Below are 22,157 nucleotides of genomic sequence, written 5' to 3' on the forward strand. Positions count from 1 at the left end.
GAAACTGTGTCATGCTGTTTTGGGTAGTTATCATTAAAACAGCCTGCAGGTGCAAGACAGATTTAGTGGATCACATTGTTGGAATCTGTTCTCTTTACAACGGACGATGAGCTGACTGTGGCTGAACTAGCCAGGGTTACTTCTGTTCTGTAATTGCACTATGATAAACCTTTAATGTTCCTGCATATTCCCAGGGTAAGGAGGATCCTGAAGTGTGTGATTTAATGTCATGACTGGATGGATGGTTACAGTGGATGGATTATTTGGAAGAGACAACGCCACATTGGTAGGGTTGGTACAGTATGGAGTAACGTAATGTTAACAGAATGGTTTCTGTTGATGCCTGCCGGGCTGCCCACAGTGTCCTGCCCCTATTGTGGACAAGGTAAAGATGTGAGAGGCACCTGGCTGCAGACCTCCACTGTGAGGTCACTTCCTGTGCAGGCTCCACTGTCAGGACACCTCCACTGTCAAGACGGAAGTGAGGACATTTTTTTTTTTTTTTTTTTGCGGGGGGAGTGATTTCACCTGCCTTTTAATTCGAGAGAGACCAGCGAGTGTAAGTTGCTGATTTTTATTATCCACAGAAAGTAAATGCATGGTTTCTCGTGTCCTTCGTAAATATAGATGCCGTAAAATAGTCACGTTATAGAAGTAATTAATGATGCAAATTACAGAATGTTACAACCTAAGTAACTGCTCGCATTTGTATGTGACATTGTAAAACATTTTTGCAAACTCTCCTTGCATTAGCTGGGCATCCTTACAAAGTTGAAAACGTGTCTTTCTGAATTCACAAACGTGATATGTGAGACAGCCAAGCTACCAGCGCGATGCAACACACCATGCTAGCTACTATACTATACTAGCTAATTAGTGATATCACCTGTTTAATTGCACAGGTGTTGTTTAAAGTGGAATCAAAATGTGGCAGGACTACATGGCACATTTTTACTTTTTTATTTCTCCACCTCTGTTGTATAATACAGCATATAAACAAAACGAATAGTAACTAAAATTACTGACAAGTAGCACCATCTGCTTCTGCACCGTCAGCACTTGTTATTTTTGATACTTGTATGTTTTGCTTCTAACATAACATACTAAATTACTTGAGTGTCTTGTTTTAGCCACTTTCACGGTTTCACACTTTCAAGTTTTTGAATGCTGGACTTCTTCTACATAAGTAAGGCCTCATTTACACTAGCTGGTGTAAGAGGCCATTTTACCTGTAAGCAAAGACAAGCTAAGTTTGCAGGCTGTGTACATTAATTTGAATTGAAGTTCATGTATTATAATTCAAACACATGACACATTTTATATTCTTTTTAGATGCATCATTCAATTGTTCCACATGGTGGAAAGCCTGCAGTGGAACGCTGCACAACATGCTGCAGTCAGTTCCACTGCCCCCTTTGCGAGCTTTTTCCAATTGTACTGCAATTGTGGGGTCACTTTAAAGAATATGCCATTCACAAGTTAAGGTCAGACCTGCTGTCTGAAAATAAAGTGTCAAGATTATGCATGATTGGATTGGAAAATTAACATTTGTTGAGGTGGACATATTAGAGGAGGGCACTGATGGGATCTTTTCCTTCTTTTTGGAGCTTGTTTTGAATATTACAACTGATCATTTTGCTTATCTATATATTTTCAGGAAGAAGAGCAGCAGGCTGAGGTCTCAGTCAGACCTGCAGATGTAGACACACCAGAGGAAGGGGAAAGCTTTTTCACAGTATCTATTGGTCAGATACTGTTGGTGGAGCAGCTATGGTACAGACATCTTTCTGTCTTTTCCATAGGACTCGGTTGAAGATCGCATTCTTCATGATTGCAGACATGCAGCAGAGTGGGTTGAGGCCAACAAACAACTGTTGTCTGCCAAAGTGGACCTGCCTGATATGGACCAGGCCGAGGCTGCTCTGCAATATGTAAGGGTGTGGAAAGATGAAGTGTATGAGCATGATGATGTGAACACTGATGATGTTGAAATTCTGCAAAGAAATAATGGATCAAAGAAGGTATTTGGCCTATTGTGACTGTCACACAGATGAATGAATTTATTGTGTTCAGGAATTAAAGGTTACAGAACATTTGATCATGTTGTGACTTGGTGTGTGTGTGTGTTTTTTATTTTATTTTTTTATGTTTTTCTCATTGATCACTTAATAATTCACTTAGATTATATTGTAGATATCAAGAGTTAGGGTAGTATTTGTAGTATTTAATGGTACTTTTTTTTTTTTTAGATGTTGCAGCAACACAAGAATTAATAATTAGCATAGACATAGAAACAAACATGAAATGCATGGTGGAATAAAAATAATAAAAATACAGAAAAATACAACAGAAAAACAAATTGAAAAAAAATATATAGAAAAAGAGCAATGCAATAAAGTCAAAATTAAATGATAATGAAAAGGCGGCAAACGTATATACGAATATATGGATATGAGTAATGACTTGAAAGTGACAAGAAAATGTAATGAGCAATGTTATTCGTGCCCTCCATTGTTTTCACTGATCAGCTATTTGACCCTCTCTTTTAAACATCCTCAGCTTTATAGGCTACAAATAGACAATTGAGCCCAGAGTCATATCACCCACCGTTTGTTTTTCGTAATGACTAAGTTGTAAAATGACGCAGTGTATATTAGTCTACATATATGGCAATCATTAATGACAAGTGTTTTGAGAGAGACAAAGGCCAATGCATCAATTGTCCAAATCAAAAGCTTAATTTTTTTCTTTGAATTAATACAGGTTACGGATGACTTTTTGTCCTAGATTTGGACAGAATAAATCAAAATGCCCACGTTGGGGCTCATGCGCAAAATAAGGAAAACATAGAACAAAAATGACAAAACAAAAGTTTACTATATAAATAAAATAGATAGATTGATAGATTTTACGTCATGCTGTTTACTAATTAATGCATTTATGAGGAAAACGATTCAACCAGAAGTGCATTCACGATTTTATTTTGAAATGTATCCCATGCATTTCGGGTCCGGACAGTAGAGGCGGCCTGAGAGTGGAGCCTGCGGCGTAGCGATCTCACGGTGGTCTGCAGCCAGGACCTCTTGAAGAATGTTGGTTTATACATTCGGGACTAGATAAACTGAAAAAGGGTCAGCTGACAGAGGTCTGGCTATGTTGGACTAGAAACGACTTGAATGCCAAACTTTTAACGGCCTTTAGCGGTCGCCCATATTTCTAACCCTATGGCCAGGGTAATGCGTGGAAGGTATTTAATGGAATGGTGATATACTTTATGAAAAAAACAATCTCTGATCCAACGCTAGTCTCTCTTAGTCTACGCTGAAAACGAACCATTAAGCTTAGATGGTGACATACATCCTCCTAGTGGTTGGTGGAGGCTGCGCAGCCATCTGCAGCTATCAGGGCTGAGTTCAGCCGGTTAAAATAGTCTGTAGAAAGTCCACTGGTTGAGCTAAACCGATTAATTGCTCAACCTCTTCCACACACTTACTATAGCTGACTACTGTAAAAAAAACAGCGTGCATTTTTCTGTGACTATGGCATGTGCTGATGCTTCTCTCCCATACCGGGACAGACTCACTTCCTACAACAGATCAGCTGGACCAGACCACCTGTGGAGGCTCGGCCAGTAACACAAGTGCAAGCAGAAGCATGTTAGAAGCCATACGCTTAGATACTATGCTAAGGTGCTGTGACTGTAATCCCTGATATATGCTAGCGCACTGAACTCCAAAACTCCATCTGCTGAGCAAGTCTGTGAGATGAGGTTGAAAGCTGTAAGTCGACACGTGTCTGTTTGGCTTTTCAGTATTTCTGAAAAGTTCTGTTTTTAAACTCAAGATCAACATCTTCATTCTACACTAAAATCCCAACAAGCCTTTTACTGGTAAACATGAAAGAAAGGAAGGAATTAGGAATGGTGTTTCAGACAGAAGGCAGCCAGCTGACCTCCTGGATGATCTTCTGTAGCTCCTTGTTCTCTCTCTCCAGTTGTCTGGACTTCTCCTCGTCGTTGTTGTTGGTGGACGAGCCGGTCTTCATGGTCTCCTGGGCATCTGACTGCCACTCGCCCCGCGTGATCAGGCGTCGCATCTACGAAACATGCACATGTTCGTTTTACTATAAAAAGGTCCGTTTTTGGGCCGCATCTGTAATTCAAGGTCTTCTGGCTGAATGGGAGCAGAGCCGTGCAGCCAGGCCCGTGCTGCCGGAATCGTATATTCAACTATCAAATGTGGGTGTAATATTTTGGTATCCACGCAGTTTTTGACAACATAATGTCTGACAAAAGACTCTGCCTGGTGACAGAGGACAGCAGACATGTTGAAGACTTTGGGCAGATATTGATGCTGACACAGCAGGACAGGGCCAATTTACAGGTCACTGTGGGACATGTCATACCAGCCCAGGTGACTCCCCTGACGAAAGGCAATTCATTATACCTGACGCTTACACTGCTGCTGTAATCTGCAGAGAGGAGACGGTGTGAGGAGGACAGTCCTCCGCTTTACCTTGGGGACAAACAGGACCACAAGGGTGATGTAGACCGAGAAGACGATGGCCAAGGAGGCGAAGGCAAAGGAGGCGTCCTGCTGAGAGGACAGGATCATGGTCACTGGAGCTGTGATCATACACAGCACCTGGGGAAACAGTGGAAAGGTTGCAAAGAGGTTGAAAATCAAAAATGCTCATTTTAAGCGTTTAACACAGAATCATTTGAGCATCCCTTACAATAAAAAAAAGTCAATTTCTGACCTTTTTTCATGAAACAGATCAATCAATGCTATCAGCAAGACTGCAAACTACCTAAGGGTGATTACATGTTGAATTTATCTAATCATCCATTAATGAATTGCATGATTTTTTTTCCCCCAGTGCTGCTCGTGATATAATTGTGATACACAGGGTCGCTGTGGCAACACAGGTTTCATATCTGTCATGCCAACAGAATTTAATTAGAATCAGAAAGACAATGGGAGTGAGAAAGAAGTGGCAGTAAGAGGAGATAAAGAACAAATCAGAGCAAGGCGACAGAGGGCGATGGCTCGGAGGGAGTCCGCAAGAGAATATGAGATTGTGGAGGAGTGAGGCGCACAGACTGCGCGCCACATCAAATGAAAAATGAGAGAGGTGGAGGTGAGGGGTGAAAATCAATACATATTGATCAACAGTCAGTCATCGCTGGGTGAAAAGCTGAAAAATCCGACCGGGGCAGACGAATGGAGGCAGCAGGCCGACGCTAGCTGTGTCATTACATGTACACACAGCGACACGTACACAATCCTGCCCGCCGCTCGCACACAACTCATCCAATTCATTTCGGCAGCCCACTGGAACAAATAGCATTTCTGTGCACCGGGGAGAGAGATAACAACTGTCATTCACCTGGTGGCAGACTGATTCCACACTGCCAGCAGCTTTCACAGAGACAACTTGCATGGAAAGTTGCGCTGTGATACAACACGGGCCCTACTGCATTTTTTTCTGCCACCCTCCCTATCCTGGTCCCCCTGACTGAATCATCGGTTTGATTTATCTCTGGATCGCCGTTTGTTCAGAGATTCAAATAGGCCTGTTTTTGTGGGAAACAAATTGGACCATCAGAGCTTTGTAGATTGGATGAAGGACGGTAAGTAGCGAGGGAATTCATGATTACGATGGGACACTGCTGACTGATGAGAGACACATCGCAAAATACACTCCCAAACAGATATGGGCTCTAGTGATCATGATGGAGAACAAAAGGAATGAAGTGAAAAAAAAAAAATACTTGGTCTAATTATCAGGCTAATGAAATATACAGTACCTCTGCTAAAGTAAAAGGGTAAAAAACAGACTCAGATCCAGACAAGCCTCGAATAAACTGAGATAAAAGAACTGTCCCCAACATGAAAAAAATGGATTAACAAGACATCAGACATTCAGAGCTGGATTTATCGTTATGGATTTATTTTTCAAACTCTCCACAAAGACACTGCAGTCGGAGGCTGGATTACAAAGCCGCTCAAAGAGATACAATCACATCAGAGGCCTCGTCGGCACAACGGTACGGCCACAAAAAAAAAAGTAGCTAAAGTCTCCAACATGCAGCTTGTGCGCTTGTTTTGGAGGCGAGTTTCAGAGAGACTGCAGGATGGATAGAGTTGAGGTGATGTATTTACATGTGATCTGACCCGTTTGCTGTTACAAGTCATTAACACATTTTACATTTACATTTAAGGGCACTTAGCAGATGCTTTATCAAAAGCACATTACAGCGATTCATACACTGATGGTGGTGGCTGCCATGCAAGGTCAGGGGAAGTTTGGGGTTCAGTATCTTGCCCAAGGACGCTTCAACATGCAGACCAGAGGAATCGAACCAGGAATCGAGAGTTTCAAAAACACTAAAAAGTCATAGTCACTTTGAATTAACTTGGGACTCACTCATGTGGATTTTATTATTTTGTAGATAAAAAAAAAGCTTGACACTGTTTTTCAAATAGTGTTAGCAGCTAATATGTACAGAGTTGTGAAGTCATCGGTGAACTTTGCTGACAGTTCAGTTAGGTAAAGATGATAACATAAATATTCTAGCTGACGGTGTGAGAGCAGTGTGCATTCAACTAGTCAAGCTCACTGTGTAGCCTGATGAGGACAGCAGGGGCAAAAACTATGCATCTTAAAATAGAAAAACTACTTTTATTTCAGATCGATATAATCTTTCAACTGCAGGTGGTTGTATATTGGTCAAAGTTAACCAAACAGTATTATTCAAACCTGTACTAATAGGCAAACAATGATGAAACCTCACAGTTTTGTCTATCAATAAGCTTAAATGAGACATCTGCTATAAGATGTTTTCAGAAAGATAGGAGACCGGTTGAGCCCCTTCTCTGATCTTATTGTCTTCTTGTCACTGGAATTTGGAGACATCTATACTGAAGTGATCCAAGTTTAAGGGCGCTGTAACATGTTTACACTCTATGTTACCATACTGACATCACAGACACAGACTATTATGCATATGCAGACAATTTGCTGACTTCTTTGACAAATCTTAATAAAAGCCAACGAAGAATGTATTGGTGTTCTTAATGGAGTTTCACATTAACGTAATACTTTGTCATCCCACTGAGAGACACAGACTGGGAATGTTGTCCTGGTGGCAGATGGCGTCTGATGTGGATAAATGAATTAAGAAAACTGAACAAAAATATCTCTGTACATGTCTCTACTCTTACCTGAGGACAACATCAAATTCAACATCAGGATAGACTTCCTGTATCTGCTTGGGAGCAGGTGCTTTTCTGCTCGCCTTTTTTCAGCCGTTATTTTTTTCACTGAGAGATTACAGGCAGCGACTCCTGGATATTTAGAAACCACAGGGAGCATAATTAATTGGGGATAAAGTAGGCTGCTGCTTTATTTAAACTCTTCAGAGCTATCTGAACGAGGCCTTCGAAGTTGCACAAGCCCATCAGCTACTAAAGCTAACTAGAATAAAAAATGCCTCCTGTAGCGAACGCTGAAACATAAACATTTTTTTGTGTGTATTTATTTATTTTACATTTAATATTTATTTCATATTTTTTGGGAAATATTTGTATTTGAGAATATTTTGATTATTTTCTGCATACTTGATATATACTGGAAAATTGTAAAATTAACGTCACTTGACCACGTCATCAGTTAGGTCATCACATGGTCTCGTGCATTTGGTCAGTAAGTTTCTTTTTTGGACAAAGACAGCGTGTGCATGAGCAAGCGGCACATGAAAAGACAAAGGACTGAAATAGTGGAGAAATGGACATTTAGCAACTCCTAACCTTCTGGTTGGAGGGGCACACGGTATGGACATTTGATTTAAATAATTTGTATGTGTGTAAGATATGTTTTTGCTTTAATATTTCTGTAATAAGTTTGAACTAAGTGATTCATGAAACATGACGGTTTCACTGATGTATATTTGCCACCGTGTATTCTATTGCAGTGTTCACGGTGGTCTTGGGCGTTTTAAGACAAATATGCTGTAATAAACGTTTGAACCATCAGTCGGAGCGTTGCGCATTCATCCACCAGTAAAGAAAAGTTGGGAGCAGCTACACCTCCCTTTACCTTGGACGGCTTTCAGAAGATCAATGAAAACACTGTTGTGCTGGAAACCAAGGTCCACCAGATATAACTAAATGTGGAAGTGAATGGAAGATGTGGGAACGAAACCTCTCTTCCATGGAATCAGAACAGCAGGCAAGAGCCTGCTAACACACGGGTAATTACAATGCTACGATGAAACAGGAGTGCTGTGGACTGGACAATAAACCCAGGAATATTTGTCCTCACTGGAACACTCTTGGCGCAAAGCCTACAGATAAATCATCTCCCTCGGATGTGGGAGAATGAGTAACAGGCAGAGCCCGGCGCCCTGAGATTTGTGATGCAACCGGTTGGCCTGCACTGTCCTCTGAAAGGAGCGCATCCTCAACCCCCGTACCGAGGAGGAAACAGCCGCGGACTGCAGCGAAACCAAAGAGCAGGAGCAAACCAACCCAAAAAACAAAAATACACCTGAAGAACAAGACCTCGCAATCTCCCACAACCTGAAAAACACCAGGGAAAATATGACACCAATTCTAGAAGTAAAGGGCAACAGAGAGAAAGAGGTAATGACTGGGCCTCAAACAATGATTGTGGCAACACTCTCAAGTTATGAAACAAAGACTTTATTGATCTGTTGAGCAAAGTCAGATCTCTCGATACTGTGGTGTTTGTTTGTGGCCCTCTGCCGACTGTCCGAAAGAAGTGATGAGAGGATTCAGCAGGTCATTGATGCTGAACAGACGGCTCACAGCTACACGTGCCGCTCAATCGGTGAGCTTCATCGACACTTTCAACATTTTCTGGGAACGCAGACACCTCTTTAAGGCAGATGGATTTTGCCTTAACAAGTCAGGATTAAGGCGGTTAACCTTCAACATAATTCACTCTGTGCACCTCACATCAGTCCCTCCTTCGAAGGACGACGGGCGAGGCAAACCAAAACAACCGATAAGACAGCCCTCGGGAGGAGGGAGGCCTGAGATGAGCTTCGAACAGAGAAGACAGCCGTGCCAGGTGAAGGAGCCTTCAACGCCGCCATCTTCGCCCCTCCCCAGAGAGGACCACTCTCCACCATCACTAAACCCCACCAAGCCCTCTGCCCTCTCCAGTAAGCCTCTCCACCCTCGTCCAACCCCCCCTGGATTTCATGGACGAGATGAAAAAGCTTGTCAGTCCCAACACGTCCAAATCCCCGAATCACCCCTAAATCTCTATCAGTAAAGCACATCCTGTCAATAGTCAATAGGACTAACTCTAACTGATATGTGCTGGGTCCATGCTACGAAGCTGATATCATTATTGTCCCCCCGCCCCAGAAAAGCCGGGGCCCCTTTGAGTTCAGGTAGCCTCCTCAATTCCTGTGTTTAACCCACCCGCCCGCCGGCGGGCGATTGCAGATAACTGACTGTTTTTTACAGTGCGCAGTGACGTATCTCGCTTCAACTTTCATCATTACGGACATACTATACGTCGTTGGAAAGGGTAGAATCTCAGCAATTCATTCATCCAGTTGATTTTGCAGAAATCATGAGCACTAAACCATAAATCATTTACATTTACCAGCATGGTAAACGTGAGATACAAGAAACGCACGGCGACTCCCTACCTTTGACGCGGCCATAAAGCCGTAATATGTGTCCGATCCTCAATTATTTATATTCCAGTTGTCCGTAAGAATCCACTGATCAAAAGCATCAAAATGGTTTTTCATAAAATTATTCCAGGTTGTGAATATCGTCCTGTAAAGTCCATTTGTTTACCGTCTACCGACTTTGTTTGTCAAATAAAATCCAGACTTCGCCGGCCGTATGTTTATTTTCTCTAGTTCCTGTATTGTGTTGTTGGGTGTGCTTGTTTTCATCACTTTGCTGGCTACAAAACAAACGTGTCCCCATCTTTTTCCGTTCAGTTTTCACCCCAGCACAGCCCGTGAAGTACATGGAGCGCTCCTTGTTTAAAGGGCCAATCGGCTTTGTCTACTGTTATTTGCCGCCTTAGTACAGGGATAGCGTTTTGGCTATCAACATGTCAATCACTCAGGCTTCTAGCCAATTATTTTACCTTTCCAACGATGGTAGGCGTGCCCAGGTCCGTTTGGTATGAGCCGAGGAATATCGCTGCGTCTGGCAGCTAGCGGGCTAACTTTGCGCAGCAGACGCACTCGCAGCGGACATTTAAATTTTAATGGACGGCAGTTTTCACAGTTTACAATGGCGAAATCCACAAAAAACACTAAATATGTCCGAGAAGAAGACCTGGAATGGATCATGGCATCATCTGATGAAACTGTAGACAGTGAGTAGGACTCTGAGAGAGAGGAGATGTTTGCTAAGGGCCTCGACGACATTTTAGATCGGTGAGTACCGTTATCATTGATGATGTTTGATTTATTTATTTAGCCATGAGTGAAATTTGAATGAAAGTTAGTGGGAAGGGGTTCTTATGCTTACAGTGAACAGTCCAGTATACATTAGCATTTCATAAATGACGCTAAATGTTTAGGGCCCCAGGGGCTAATTAGCCTAGCTAGCTAGCCTCAACTACTCAACCAAAGCTATGTAATCCTTGTAATTCTGTTCTATGATGTAATTCTCTTTGAGCCTCTAATTCCTTTTTATTTAGATTTTTTTTTTTTTAATCAAGCTTGTAAACAAATTGAATTAGATCTTTTTCACTGACCGGACACTGGGAATATTCCCCCAATTCAATTATTCTGTTTATGTACGGTTACTTTCCTGATGTTTTTGTGTAATATGTAATATCATATATCTGTGTTTATTTATTTCCTATGTAAATAGCACCCTATTGAATTGCATTTATATATTTTTTCATTTTTCATTATATTTGGTAACATTTGTGCATTGCATTGTGTTTTGTAGGTCACAGTCTGAAGACAGTGACGTGGATTGGGAGCCTGAAAGTGAGACAGTCAGACGCCCAACCCCCTCTCCTGCTGAAGGCGGTCATCAGAAGTGCCAACGATCCTCCTCTGCATCCACCAGTGCTACCTCCCCCGCTGCGCACATACAGTATTAGTATATTGAAAGATAATAAAAGCCTTGTTTGAAATTCACTTCAGTATGTCATTTTTGTATAATGGTTACTATTCTGTAGTGTCTTGTCGCATGACAATATTTCAATATGGCCACCTAGAAGTGTGTGGAAACCCCTCCGACCACCCATCAAATGAATGTGTGAAAACATTATGTTTTGAATCACGGAGGAAGGCTTTATAGTCACCAAAATGCTTCAGTAATGTTTCCAGTGTCACAGAAGTGAGAAAAAGCATTTGGCACAATTTGGCCATTTGGAGACGTTTTGGAGAGGTTTGTGGACGCCAGTGACACCACAAACTAAAAACTCCATAACTCCCATAAGGTTAGGCCTAGAAGTCTAAAATTTCATCCAGGTGTAGTTGACAAGATGTAGAAGGTATGTGGTATATTGCCATATGCCTTACCTAAAGCACATCTGAGTTATTGTTATTCAAAAATGACCTATTTTTTTCGAAGAAAAAAAAATGTTTTAGAGCCATGTTTGAACTGATGTCATTTAGGTTGTATGTATGGTACATGCTGGGTAAGCACATTGTCAGAAACTAGAGGTTCTCAGCTTTCAAGTGAAGTATCATACATCCATCTGGGACTTGTAGTTGTTGTGTTATAAGCTTTTCCATTTGGGTATGCTAATTAGGCGAAAATTACCAACAAAGGTGGGTGCGAAGGGGTTAAAGATCGCACAGCTGGTTTTGACTCTTTTGGTTTCCGCTCTATTGAACATCAGGTCTCCGGCAGGAAAATCTTTTCTAATGCACGATTATATCATCACACACCATCTTCATTTTATGGTTTTAACTGAAACTCGGTAAGACCAAGATAACAGTGCAGCTGTTATCATCAAATCAAGCCCACGAAACTTCTCATAAGTGGAACTTATGAAGAAGGAGGAGGTCTTAGTGTTCTGTTTAATGAGTGTTACGGAAACTTTACTTCTTTTGAATATGTGGCTCTTCAGCTAAACTCATCTTTTCTGGCTATATTTCTTAACATCTGCAGGCCACTTAAATACCGTATGGATTTTTTTTTGACGACCTTGTTGAGCTACTGCCTCTTATCTCCGCTGACTTTGTTTGTGTGTTAATTGTTGGCGAACTCAACATCCAATGCCGACAAACCCGTGCACAGATGGACTGCAGAGCTGTGCTGCCTCGTCTTGGTTCATCCAAATCCCAAACCATACTTCATTTCCTTGTGGTATCTGTAGCGGTATCTAGCCAGGCTATTATTTTTTCTGAGCAGTTTTGGGTTTGGTGCCTTGCTCAAGGGCAGACAGCAGTTCTAGGATCACATTAAGGTGTTTTTCAGACAGTGGGGCATCTGACAGGCCACTCGCCCATGAAATATAAGACCAAAGAAGGTGGAAGAGAGGAAACACAGCCATAAACACATGAAATTCTTTCCTGTACCAATTTACATTTCACCCACTCAGTTTAGGCTTAAATTGGGTTCAGTGCATAATGGGTAATCCTCTGAGATGAATTGAAATGCAGCGACGGGCACGAAAATCACAAAATCTGCCGCACGAGAGATGTTGCTGATTAAAAATCCACTTTCAGTGTGTGTGTGTGTGTGTGTGTGTGACTGGCTGGTTGGCAAGAGAGTGGCATTTCAAATCGGCAACAGATGCCTCACTTGTCTTTCAAACGCTTTTTGTGACTACGCTGTGGCTGCAGTAAAAGCACTTCTTGTTCTTGAACGCACATTAGAAAAGCTGATCAACGGACTACTTTATCCGGCTGCGGAACAGAGCGAACAGGCCCGGCCAAATTGTCGACACAGAGACAGCAGTGATGTGTCTGAAAAACACTTGAGGGGAGAAGAATGTCAGAATGATTCACAATGGGCTGATGGAAATCCTTCAGAAACCTGATCAGGGACACACCATGCCCGCCTGTACTATTAGACAGGTAGAACACAAAAGGAATGATAGCAGCAGTGGAACTGAACAGTGACACCCGACTGATAAATCAAACAGCTGATATCACATGCCAGTTTAGGCTTGTCACAAATACATGAGTTTGCCTTCATGTTGGCCATAAAATAACAAGAAAAGTCAGTGCATAAAAGTGCATAATTATATTGTAACTTTTTTTCACTCTATTGCCCTGCCTGCTAAGAGAAAAACTACATTGCAACTGGAAAGACTGGTATACTGATGGGACAAATTATACTTTTTACAGGATGGGTGGGTCCTGATCCCCCTGTCCTCCAGGGATTTATGTCCATGTGATTTGGTAAACAAGGTTTTAGCTGATGTCTGACAGGTGTCACCCACAAACATTGCCAGTTTACTTGAATTTCTAATCATTTTCAGAGGTGAAAAAAAACAAAAAAACAATGTTCATCTATGACCACTCTGTCCTAATTATCATTAATAACTTTTTGTGGTTCCATCAGCTGTCTTTGTTTGAAAGCTGCAGAGCGTCACAGGCCTCCAGGATGAAGAAAACAATCAGCCCTTCCCATTGTTTATTTCACAGAGCTGTATATCATCATCAAATGACTGCGTTGGCTGCAACGTTTCTGTGCGGCACACGCGTGAAGTTGCAGGACAGTTTGGTCTCCCTCCTGTGAGAGATAGTCAAGAATCTGTGTTCACAATCCCTGCTTCAGTGTGGACATTTAGCCAATGCATGTTTTCATACTAGCTGAAATGCGCTGAGCTCGTTTATACGCGTAAGACTTCACTGACTGGTGTGTGAAAGTTCTGGATGAAGCGTCAGTGGCGAGAAAACACACAACTTTAGTTTCTAAAGCATGTAAAACGGCATTTTCTCCGTTTGTTTGCTTTACCCTGTAGTGCATGACAGTGCAAAAATAATATAAGGTTAGTTTCAAGAAGTAGAAGAAGTCCTGACCTTAGTATGAAGCATCTATAACGTCTGTGCATCTGTGAATAGCAACAATTCAACAGCGGCGGCTCACATTTCACGTTGCTAGGTGCATATAGGTGAAATGCTGGATTAAAAAATTCACGGAGGCAAAAACGGCCTCTGCAGCGAGGAATTCTGACATGTGACTTAATTCCCGATGATGAGGACACATCACAGGAGCCCCACTTCCAAGGCTGGGGGAGCTTCCTCGGCAGAGCATGAAATGAAGGAGGAGAAGTCAAAGAAAAAGTCAAAGTGCTGCTGAGAGAGGCCGCGTCGTTGAAGGATTGGAACTGAAAGACCAAGTCTGCAGACTAACACAGAGCCTGCAGGAAGGCACACTACTGACAGACACATTAGTCTGGCTGCCAACAGCTACAGCCACAACCACACAGTCTAATCAGCCTTTTCAGATGGTGAACATATACAGTATTTATAGTGACAGGCTGCCCAGGCGTAGAGCTCAGCCCACACGGACATTTTGCCACTAGATTCGTTCTTTACTGGTGCAATCAGCGTCCTGTGCGTGTGTTGTTCCATACAATTGAATGAATGCTGTTCTGTTAGTCCACTCAGAGGGATTCTTTGAATGCTGAAACTCAACGTATAAACTGACGTTTATTTAACGCAATCACTCTCTATGATTATCGTCGAAGCAGTGTTGAATAAACAGTAAACACTCAATCGTTCAACTGCAACATTATTTCAAACTGCATGAAGCCCAACTTAGAAATACAATAGGTAACATTTCTGCATTAAAACTTCTAAAAACGACTCGACTTTTGTTGTATATAGTAGCGTTCTTTCATTCTCAATGTTTGAAATGAACTTAGGTAACTGTGTGTTTCATATGGTCTCCTATCCCAACTTCTGGGAGAAAAAGCAGCACAGCACAAGTGTCATTGCTAGTTTCAGACCAACACAGTTGTTATTTTTATGCCCAGCGCCCATGTTGCACCCAACTGTGCTCTCTTGGGCGTGTTGGTCTTAAAGTGAGGCGTGGTCAGGCGCACTGATGGTGGACTGCTATATCAAAGCAGTGGAAATTGACAGCGATATGATCTTATGATTTGAGAGGCGGCTTTCCATTATGTTAAACATTTCCATGAATGCAGTAATGTCACTGTAACAAATATCGTGGCAAATTTACTAAAAGCTGAAGAGGAAACAGAATTACATTTTTATCTTCTGAAATAAATCTTTTCAGACAGGATCTCATCATGACAGCTGCTTCACTCCACTCACACAACTGTTTTACTGCATCAATCTGGACTGTGTGTGTGACCTTTCGATGTGTAGAAAAACAGAACATCCACTAACATAAAACACTAACCGATCAGAATGATTGCCACACACACAGAGGGATGCGCAGCAGCGCTCCTCCTCCTCCTCAGTCTAATATCAGTGTATTTTTTCATATGCAGTCAAACAGAGGTGTCAGTGGGACAGATGATTATGAGACGGCGGAGGCAGAGACCACATCACTTTCTCTCAGTGAAGATGACTGCCACTGTTTAAATAATCCAGGTCCTGGTGCACCTGGATCTCAAAGGTAATGGGAGATGACACCCTGACCCTACACCCAAAACACAGCTATGGCTAATGAAGAATCCAAATACAACCCCTTTGAAATGTGTGACTCACTTAGTGCCCAGATTATCTGCCATTTAACTAGCAAAATGGACTTAAACACAGACCGCATAAATGCTACGGATTATTTAAATAGAGGGCAGAGAGGGAAGGCAGCGAACAGGATGAAACACAATGTGAGTAAAACTTGAAAACATTACCTTGCGCATGAACATCTGGGCCTGGGTTAATGATGGCTGCTGTGTTCACCAACAAGGTGAATTTTCACTTACTTGCGCAAGATTGCCAGCGGGTAAATTTCTGTTTATTACTCAAGTGTCAATTTCCTCTGAACAGCCAGATTACTTATCTGCACATTAGCTGTAAGATAATGAGCATAATAGTAATAATAGTTAAAATGTTAATATCCAAGCCTATGTATCAGAAATTGGATTTGGATGTTGATCATTTCCTTTATCTGGAATTTTTACTTTCTAAAACCACTCTGTGTTCCATCTGTTGGGTAACATATATTAATTGTTGTCAGCAGTTTTTTGATCTAGTTCAGCTTCTTCTTCTTTTGTTCTCTGTTTTCTGTGAGAAAAGTGTGAAGTTAGAGGATGAAATGATCATACCTGTTAAACCTACTTTCCCTGCTTCCCCATAATTTTGGACCGGTAATCCATCTGATCATTCAGCAGCCAGGCTGTTATTTGTTAGAGGAATTAATCGGGTATTACAACCACAAGTGAGAAAAAGAAATTCTGATGATTAATTATCGAAATCTGAAGAAAATAGAAAATAGAAGGAAAATAAGCTTCACGTTTGCAATGAGGAAGTCAGCTGTTCAGTAACGAAGCTCAACATGTCAGTGCTCCCTCTACTACAAACGTGAATGCTTTTAGTCCAATTAAGAACACGGTGAAGGTAAAAGCACAGTTACGATGAAAAAGGAACTTTTAAGATTTACCGTAGTTTCGTTTTCGGGCAAGCTAATTTTCAGTGGAGTGCTACGGGCATTCTCAGGCTAGCATCAAAATTGCTATTTTTAAAACACTAAGAAGGCTCGACACAACATGAAACTTTGCTATTGAAGGTTTTTGAATGACCCACGTTAGTAGCTGTATCTTCGGCTCGCCGCCGTCATGGCAGACAAAAAGTATCGATCCGTGAGCGCGCCGAAGATACAGCTGCTAACATGAGTTGTTCAAAAACCTTCTTTTTAGTAAACTCTGTGTACACAACAATGTTCGCGATGCTCGCATTCATGTGTAGAGACCCTGCTGATACTATGAGTAAAGTTTCATGTTGTGTGGAGCCTTCTTGGTGTTTTAAAAATAGCAATTTTGATGCAACGTACGAACGTACGAGCGCCTGCAGCACTCCATTTAAAATTAGCTTGCCCAAAAACGAAACTACGGTAAGTGCCTTTTTTTTTTCGTAATTATGCTTTTACACAAAGGTTTGACTCATATACATTCACAAATACAGCCTAGGTTGCTTTTTGGCGAGAGTTTCACTTTGAAGGCCAGTGCATTATGTTGCACCAAGGCAAAAGTAGCAGCAAGCAAGTCTCTCATGAAAAGTGATTTTAAAATGATTAGCCTGACATAACTGACAGAGGGGAAGAATGGATAACACTCAATAATGGCAGGAGTGAGCAAATGTCTGTGGGTCACATGTAATTTTCAAGTTAATGCATAGAGCTACAGATCACATGTTAATATGGCTATGACGTCTACAGTCAAGTGACAGCTTCTCTGGTGAAGGTTTGTTTGGCCTGACTCTATAATTATGTGTGGAGGGGTTAAACAGGGGTCAGCACGTCATAATGGAATATCTGTGATCCAGTGTTTGGAGCTTCACCCATACTAGGGAGTAAAAGTCAGGATATCCATGTCTCTACATTACTGACTGTGATCACTCTCTTTTAAGTCCCCCAACTTTGGGATTACAATCCTAAACCCTCAGACAATGTACATTACAATATAAAATGAAAACACTATTAGCCTCCAGCTTAAGGAATATTGTTGTTTGGTTCTAAAAGAAGATAAAAGAAGAATCTTTATTCATCACATACATCCAACTGGTTTTCTAGATTTCCCGGAGGGGCAGTGGACAGCCAGCACACAGCACCCAAGGACCAACTCCCGATCTGAGGATTCAAGACTCAAGTCTCTGTGCTATTACCAATCACTTAATACACTGAGTGTTATCTTTGTCATCACTCTTTATATATGAATCACTAATGTTTTTTGTATACTATTTATGAATAAACACTATTATGACATTATAACTAATATATGTGATGATCCTCTGAAACCTCTCCTTACAGCTTGCAGTGGGATATTGTGACATAGCCACAAATACTAATACTAATACAAAAATTGTGAAAGGCCAAAAGTACAAAGTCAAAAGTGTAGTTTCACATCTTCTGCTTTGGTGTGGACTCACGTTAAGTTTATATAAAAACACACAGACAGACAGACAGACAGACAAACAGACACACACACACACGCACACACACACACACAAACCATAAAACTGAACTCACAGCAACATTATAGATGGCCATGCCGACAGCCCTGTGGTCGTTGATCTTCTCTGTAGAGATGGACTTGGTCTCATAGGCCAGGAAGATGCCGAGCAGCAGCAATAAGCCTTTGTAGCCATACACCACACCTAAAGAGAGAGACAAGACGGCAGCCCCGAGGAATGTTTTGTACTGCTGCTAAATTTTGTACAGGACAATAACATCTACCACATATACAGTGTGTTAAACTGAGTTCAACTTCCAGGCAGACACTTGCGTGCCTTATTTTTCACTCTAGCTGTTTTCTCCATTTGGTAATGAACCTCATTAAAACAACTGACAGCTTGACATGATAGGCAGAAAGGTAGGACTGCTAAAAGAATTTGCATGACTCTTTGCTCATCTGTTGTTCAAATGAACTGAAGCCTGTTATGCATATTGAGCTTCAAACTTCACTGTCAACTTTGGAAATCACCAGTTGACAGAACAATCTCACTCAAAGTCCATTGAGTTCAAATTTGGTAAAAGGTGATATGATGAAACATTCCAGAACAGCTACTCTGTATAGTTAGATAGGCCGCTAACCTGCTGCTGGTCCTTCAACCTATGTCTCGCCTAACACATGCAGAAGGACTTGTACGGTGTTAGAGATACAGTGACTTGAAATAGACATGCGGGAGTTGGTTGGTATCCACTTACCCAGCCAGGTGTTCATCTTTTCTGAGCTACAGTGCTCCAGTAAAGGCTGGATCAAAACATCCAGGTCTCCTTTGGGAGCTTCTCTGGTGAATTTCTGCTCACATACATACAACATAAACACATAGGAGAAAAACAGCAACACAAGACATCTTCAAAACCATAAAATGTTGCTAAAATAGACACACATAACACACGTGAACCTATTTTTATGGAAGTTAATGGCTGGTTAATGTTAAAAATACATTTTTTCATAACATTATTGTTGTTTTCCATCCAATCACATTAAATCCAAATTTTACTTGCATATCTAAAAATGTGCGCTTATTGAAAAAGAATGTGTTGAGACAATCAATTGATCAATTGATCCTCATTTGACAGAAAATAAAATTGCCAACAAATCTGATAAGGAGTCATTGTGTGTTTTCACCCGTCCGTTTGGTTTGTCTCCAGGATTACGCAAAAACTACAGACCAAATTTCCGCTAAACTCGGGTGGAGGATAGGTCTTGGCCCAGAAGATACCCCATTAACTTTTGGTACCAGTCCAGATAAAGGGGCAGATCCAGGAATCGTTATAACTTTCTAATTTTTTAACATTTTCATTCATTCCTCAGGGAATAATACATGGTTCTAGATTTTTTTAAAAATAAAGCGTATTTAGGCTGGTACCTAGGAGTGAGTACAATTGGACATGTCATGTCCTTGTCCGTAACCGCTTATCCCTTTCCATGGGGTTGCGGGGTGTTGCTGCTGAAGCCAATCCAAGCCTTGTCTCAGGGCGAGGGCAGGGTACTCCCTGGACAAGTCGCCAGCTTATCACAGAGCCCTCACTGATGAGCAATGTGGGGTTCAGTATCTTGCTCAAAGGCACTTCAAAATGCAGCTCAGCCCTGCCCAGAGCCGGGATTTGAACCAGCGACCTTCCGATCGCTAGTTGACCTGCTCTACCCGCTGAGCTACAGCCGCCCCACAATTGGATATGGATCCTGCTAAAAGAAATCTATTATTTTTCCACAATACAATAGAAACTATGATTCCATCTGCATTTTTTTGTCGTCCTTGTGGTTGGCTGTTACAGATCTGGTGAACTTGAACTATGGTTAAACAGTAATGGGTGGTTTCAGATATTGAGTTGTACAGGGTATAATTTTGGACTAGGCTTGACTGAATTAAAGGGGACTGTCGGGCCTTGGCGCAGGTGCGTGCTCTATTTAGTGCCATTGTAATCACTGAAGTAATTTATTTCGTGAAATGCAAAAGGTTCACTGGAAACAGCTGAAGATTTTTAATGTTGATGGGAACTCTTGTGTGACATTTACTAGACTAAATGATTAATCAAAAATCAAATATAAATGTCTGTCTTTCATTGTATTTTCAGAATTATTCAGATTTCCACAAGAGAGGCCTGATAGGTTCTTGCCATAATAGATATTTTCATGAAAGGTGTGCTAAATGACATGGTTCCATTGCAAATGTTTAGTAAAAATACCATTATTTGACATTATTTTGAAACATGAAAATGAAAACTGGAGAAATGTTTGAAATGTTGAAATTTCACTTTGCTTAAATGATTTCAGTTTATTATTGATGGCCACGAACTTCTGCAATTTTCATCTTTCTACTAAGGGTTATCATTATATACATTTCTCCCTGTCAATGCAGTCGTTGTCATTCAGACACTACAAATACAGTAGCAGATACAGTATTAGGTTCACCTCAAAAATGCATCGGATTTTAAGCGACATTAAGTATTCTGAATGATCATACCTCCACTGTAATATGTAAAGGATCCACAATCTGCCATATCATCAGCGAGAGGATGTCAATGCTGAGCAGAACACCAACAGTAGCGTAGAGTTTCCACGGTTCCAGGTGCTGCTGGGAAACATGGGGGTGGTGGTCACTAGAGCAGCACGGAGAGGGATCAGCAAAAACGACACAAATCCTCTTTTTTCTGATTTTGTGAGGGAGGGATTTATGAAGCCAGAAATAGACTAGCCTAAGCTGGAAGAGAAAACAATGATCCTTCACTATCTGAATTCAATCTGCCCTCGAAGCACTAGGCCATGACAGGAAATAAAAAACAAAGAGGCCATACTTATTGCCTCAGTCAATAAATAAAGGTCTTCCTACAGAGTTCAGCATTAAAGAAAGGAAGGTTTTGTGAGAGCTTTCTGGTTATTCAGATGGAGCAAAAAAAGATGCAAAGGCAGCAGTAGGATCTAACCAACACGGATCTACATTTTTCATCCACACAATCACAGCAACGACTGCAAGAGTTATCCTCATCCTACGGCTCATTTACTCTCCATCTCTCGTCAGTGTGTGTGACCTGGCATTTGCAGCTCTGTCATCTTTAAATAGGCTCTTTCTGTCCTACTTATTCATATGGACCTGTGTCCAGGAGTGCTAGTCCTTTTAAAGAAGCATTCCAAAGACCAGCGGCCTAAATGAGGAGAGAATGGTGGAACAAGCTTCTGAGTGTCTTGAGGAAATTGTGGTCACATTGATTGCACACAGCGAATACATGTTACATGTTGTGTTTCTGGTTGTCGATGCCGCCGCACTGTTTCGAAGCTTACATGATTGGACACTGCAATGTGATGTCAAGTTGTGTTTCTCTTGTGTTGATACCATATTAACTTTTTTGACAGCAGCCAGCTGCATTTTTTTCCCAGCACGCTTATGTCTGCCCTGTAGCTTCACTAGCTTCACTCAAATGAATGGGAGTACTGGTGATGTCATCAAAACACCCAATGTGTATCTTTCTGTCTAAGTGGGGTCTTAACCCAACAACTAGTAGAGCCATATTAGAGGACCTCAAGTTAACTAACACATACGTGAGTAGGAGATCAGTGGGGTAGCTAGGTGAAAAATCAATTCTAAATTTAACTTGCAGCTAGTGATGTGCAGCTAAAATCATACCATACCAGCAAGATGTCCAGCTGGAAGCGATCTAATGAGCTTTGGCTAAGACCAGAGTAAAGGGCAATGCAGTAGTCAGCAAAAGCAAACAAAAACAAAAAATATGCATTAAAACTTTGTTGAGATCTTGAGCACATAGGAAAGATCTTATTTTGGAAAGGTTTCTCAGATGCAGGTAGCAAGACTGAACAAACTTTTTTTACTTGAGCATCAACATAAAGTCAAATAACACTAAGGTTTTTGCCAAAAGTTTCACACCTAAGGCTGAGCCAGATGATCTTGGGATAACATGGGATCTAGATTAAGAGTAATGACAGTAGAATCTCTGATTTATCTATGTTTTCGTTGTAAGAGGTTCTGGGACATCCAATAGTGTATATCCGCTAGGCAGGCCTTAATGGGAGCTAGATAACTGGAT

At 41.4% G+C, this 22,157-nt stretch overlaps 1 protein-coding gene across 9 annotated transcripts in view; it reads right to left on the bottom strand.

Moving 5' to 3' along the window:
* gabbr1b (gamma-aminobutyric acid (GABA) B receptor, 1b) overlaps positions 1-22,157 on the bottom strand; it is a 122,533-nt gene that overhangs the window by 2,914 nt on the left and 97,462 nt on the right. For 6 of the 9 annotated variants that reach the window (XM_037092427.1, XM_037092425.1, XM_037092430.1 and 3 more), the window contains 5 exons: positions 20,582-20,692; positions 18,816-18,909; positions 18,138-18,265; positions 4,515-4,643; positions 3,952-4,095 (listed from right to left, as the gene is read on the bottom strand). In XM_037092427.1, the coding sequence (XP_036948322.1) occupies positions 3,952-4,095; positions 4,515-4,643; positions 18,138-18,265; positions 18,816-18,909; positions 20,582-20,692 (606 nt within the window). Of the gene's footprint in view, positions 1-2,024; positions 3,122-3,951; positions 4,096-4,514; positions 4,644-18,137; positions 18,266-18,815; positions 18,910-20,581; positions 20,693-22,157 lie in introns of those variants that run through there. The other 3 variants (XM_037092428.1, XM_037092426.1, XM_037092429.1) reach the window with 2 other exon arrangements.

This window comes from Acanthopagrus latus, chromosome 3 (assembly GCF_904848185.1).
Source record: "Acanthopagrus latus isolate v.2019 chromosome 3, fAcaLat1.1, whole genome shotgun sequence".
Classification (NCBI taxonomy): Eukaryota; Metazoa; Chordata; class Actinopteri; order Spariformes; family Sparidae; genus Acanthopagrus; species Acanthopagrus latus.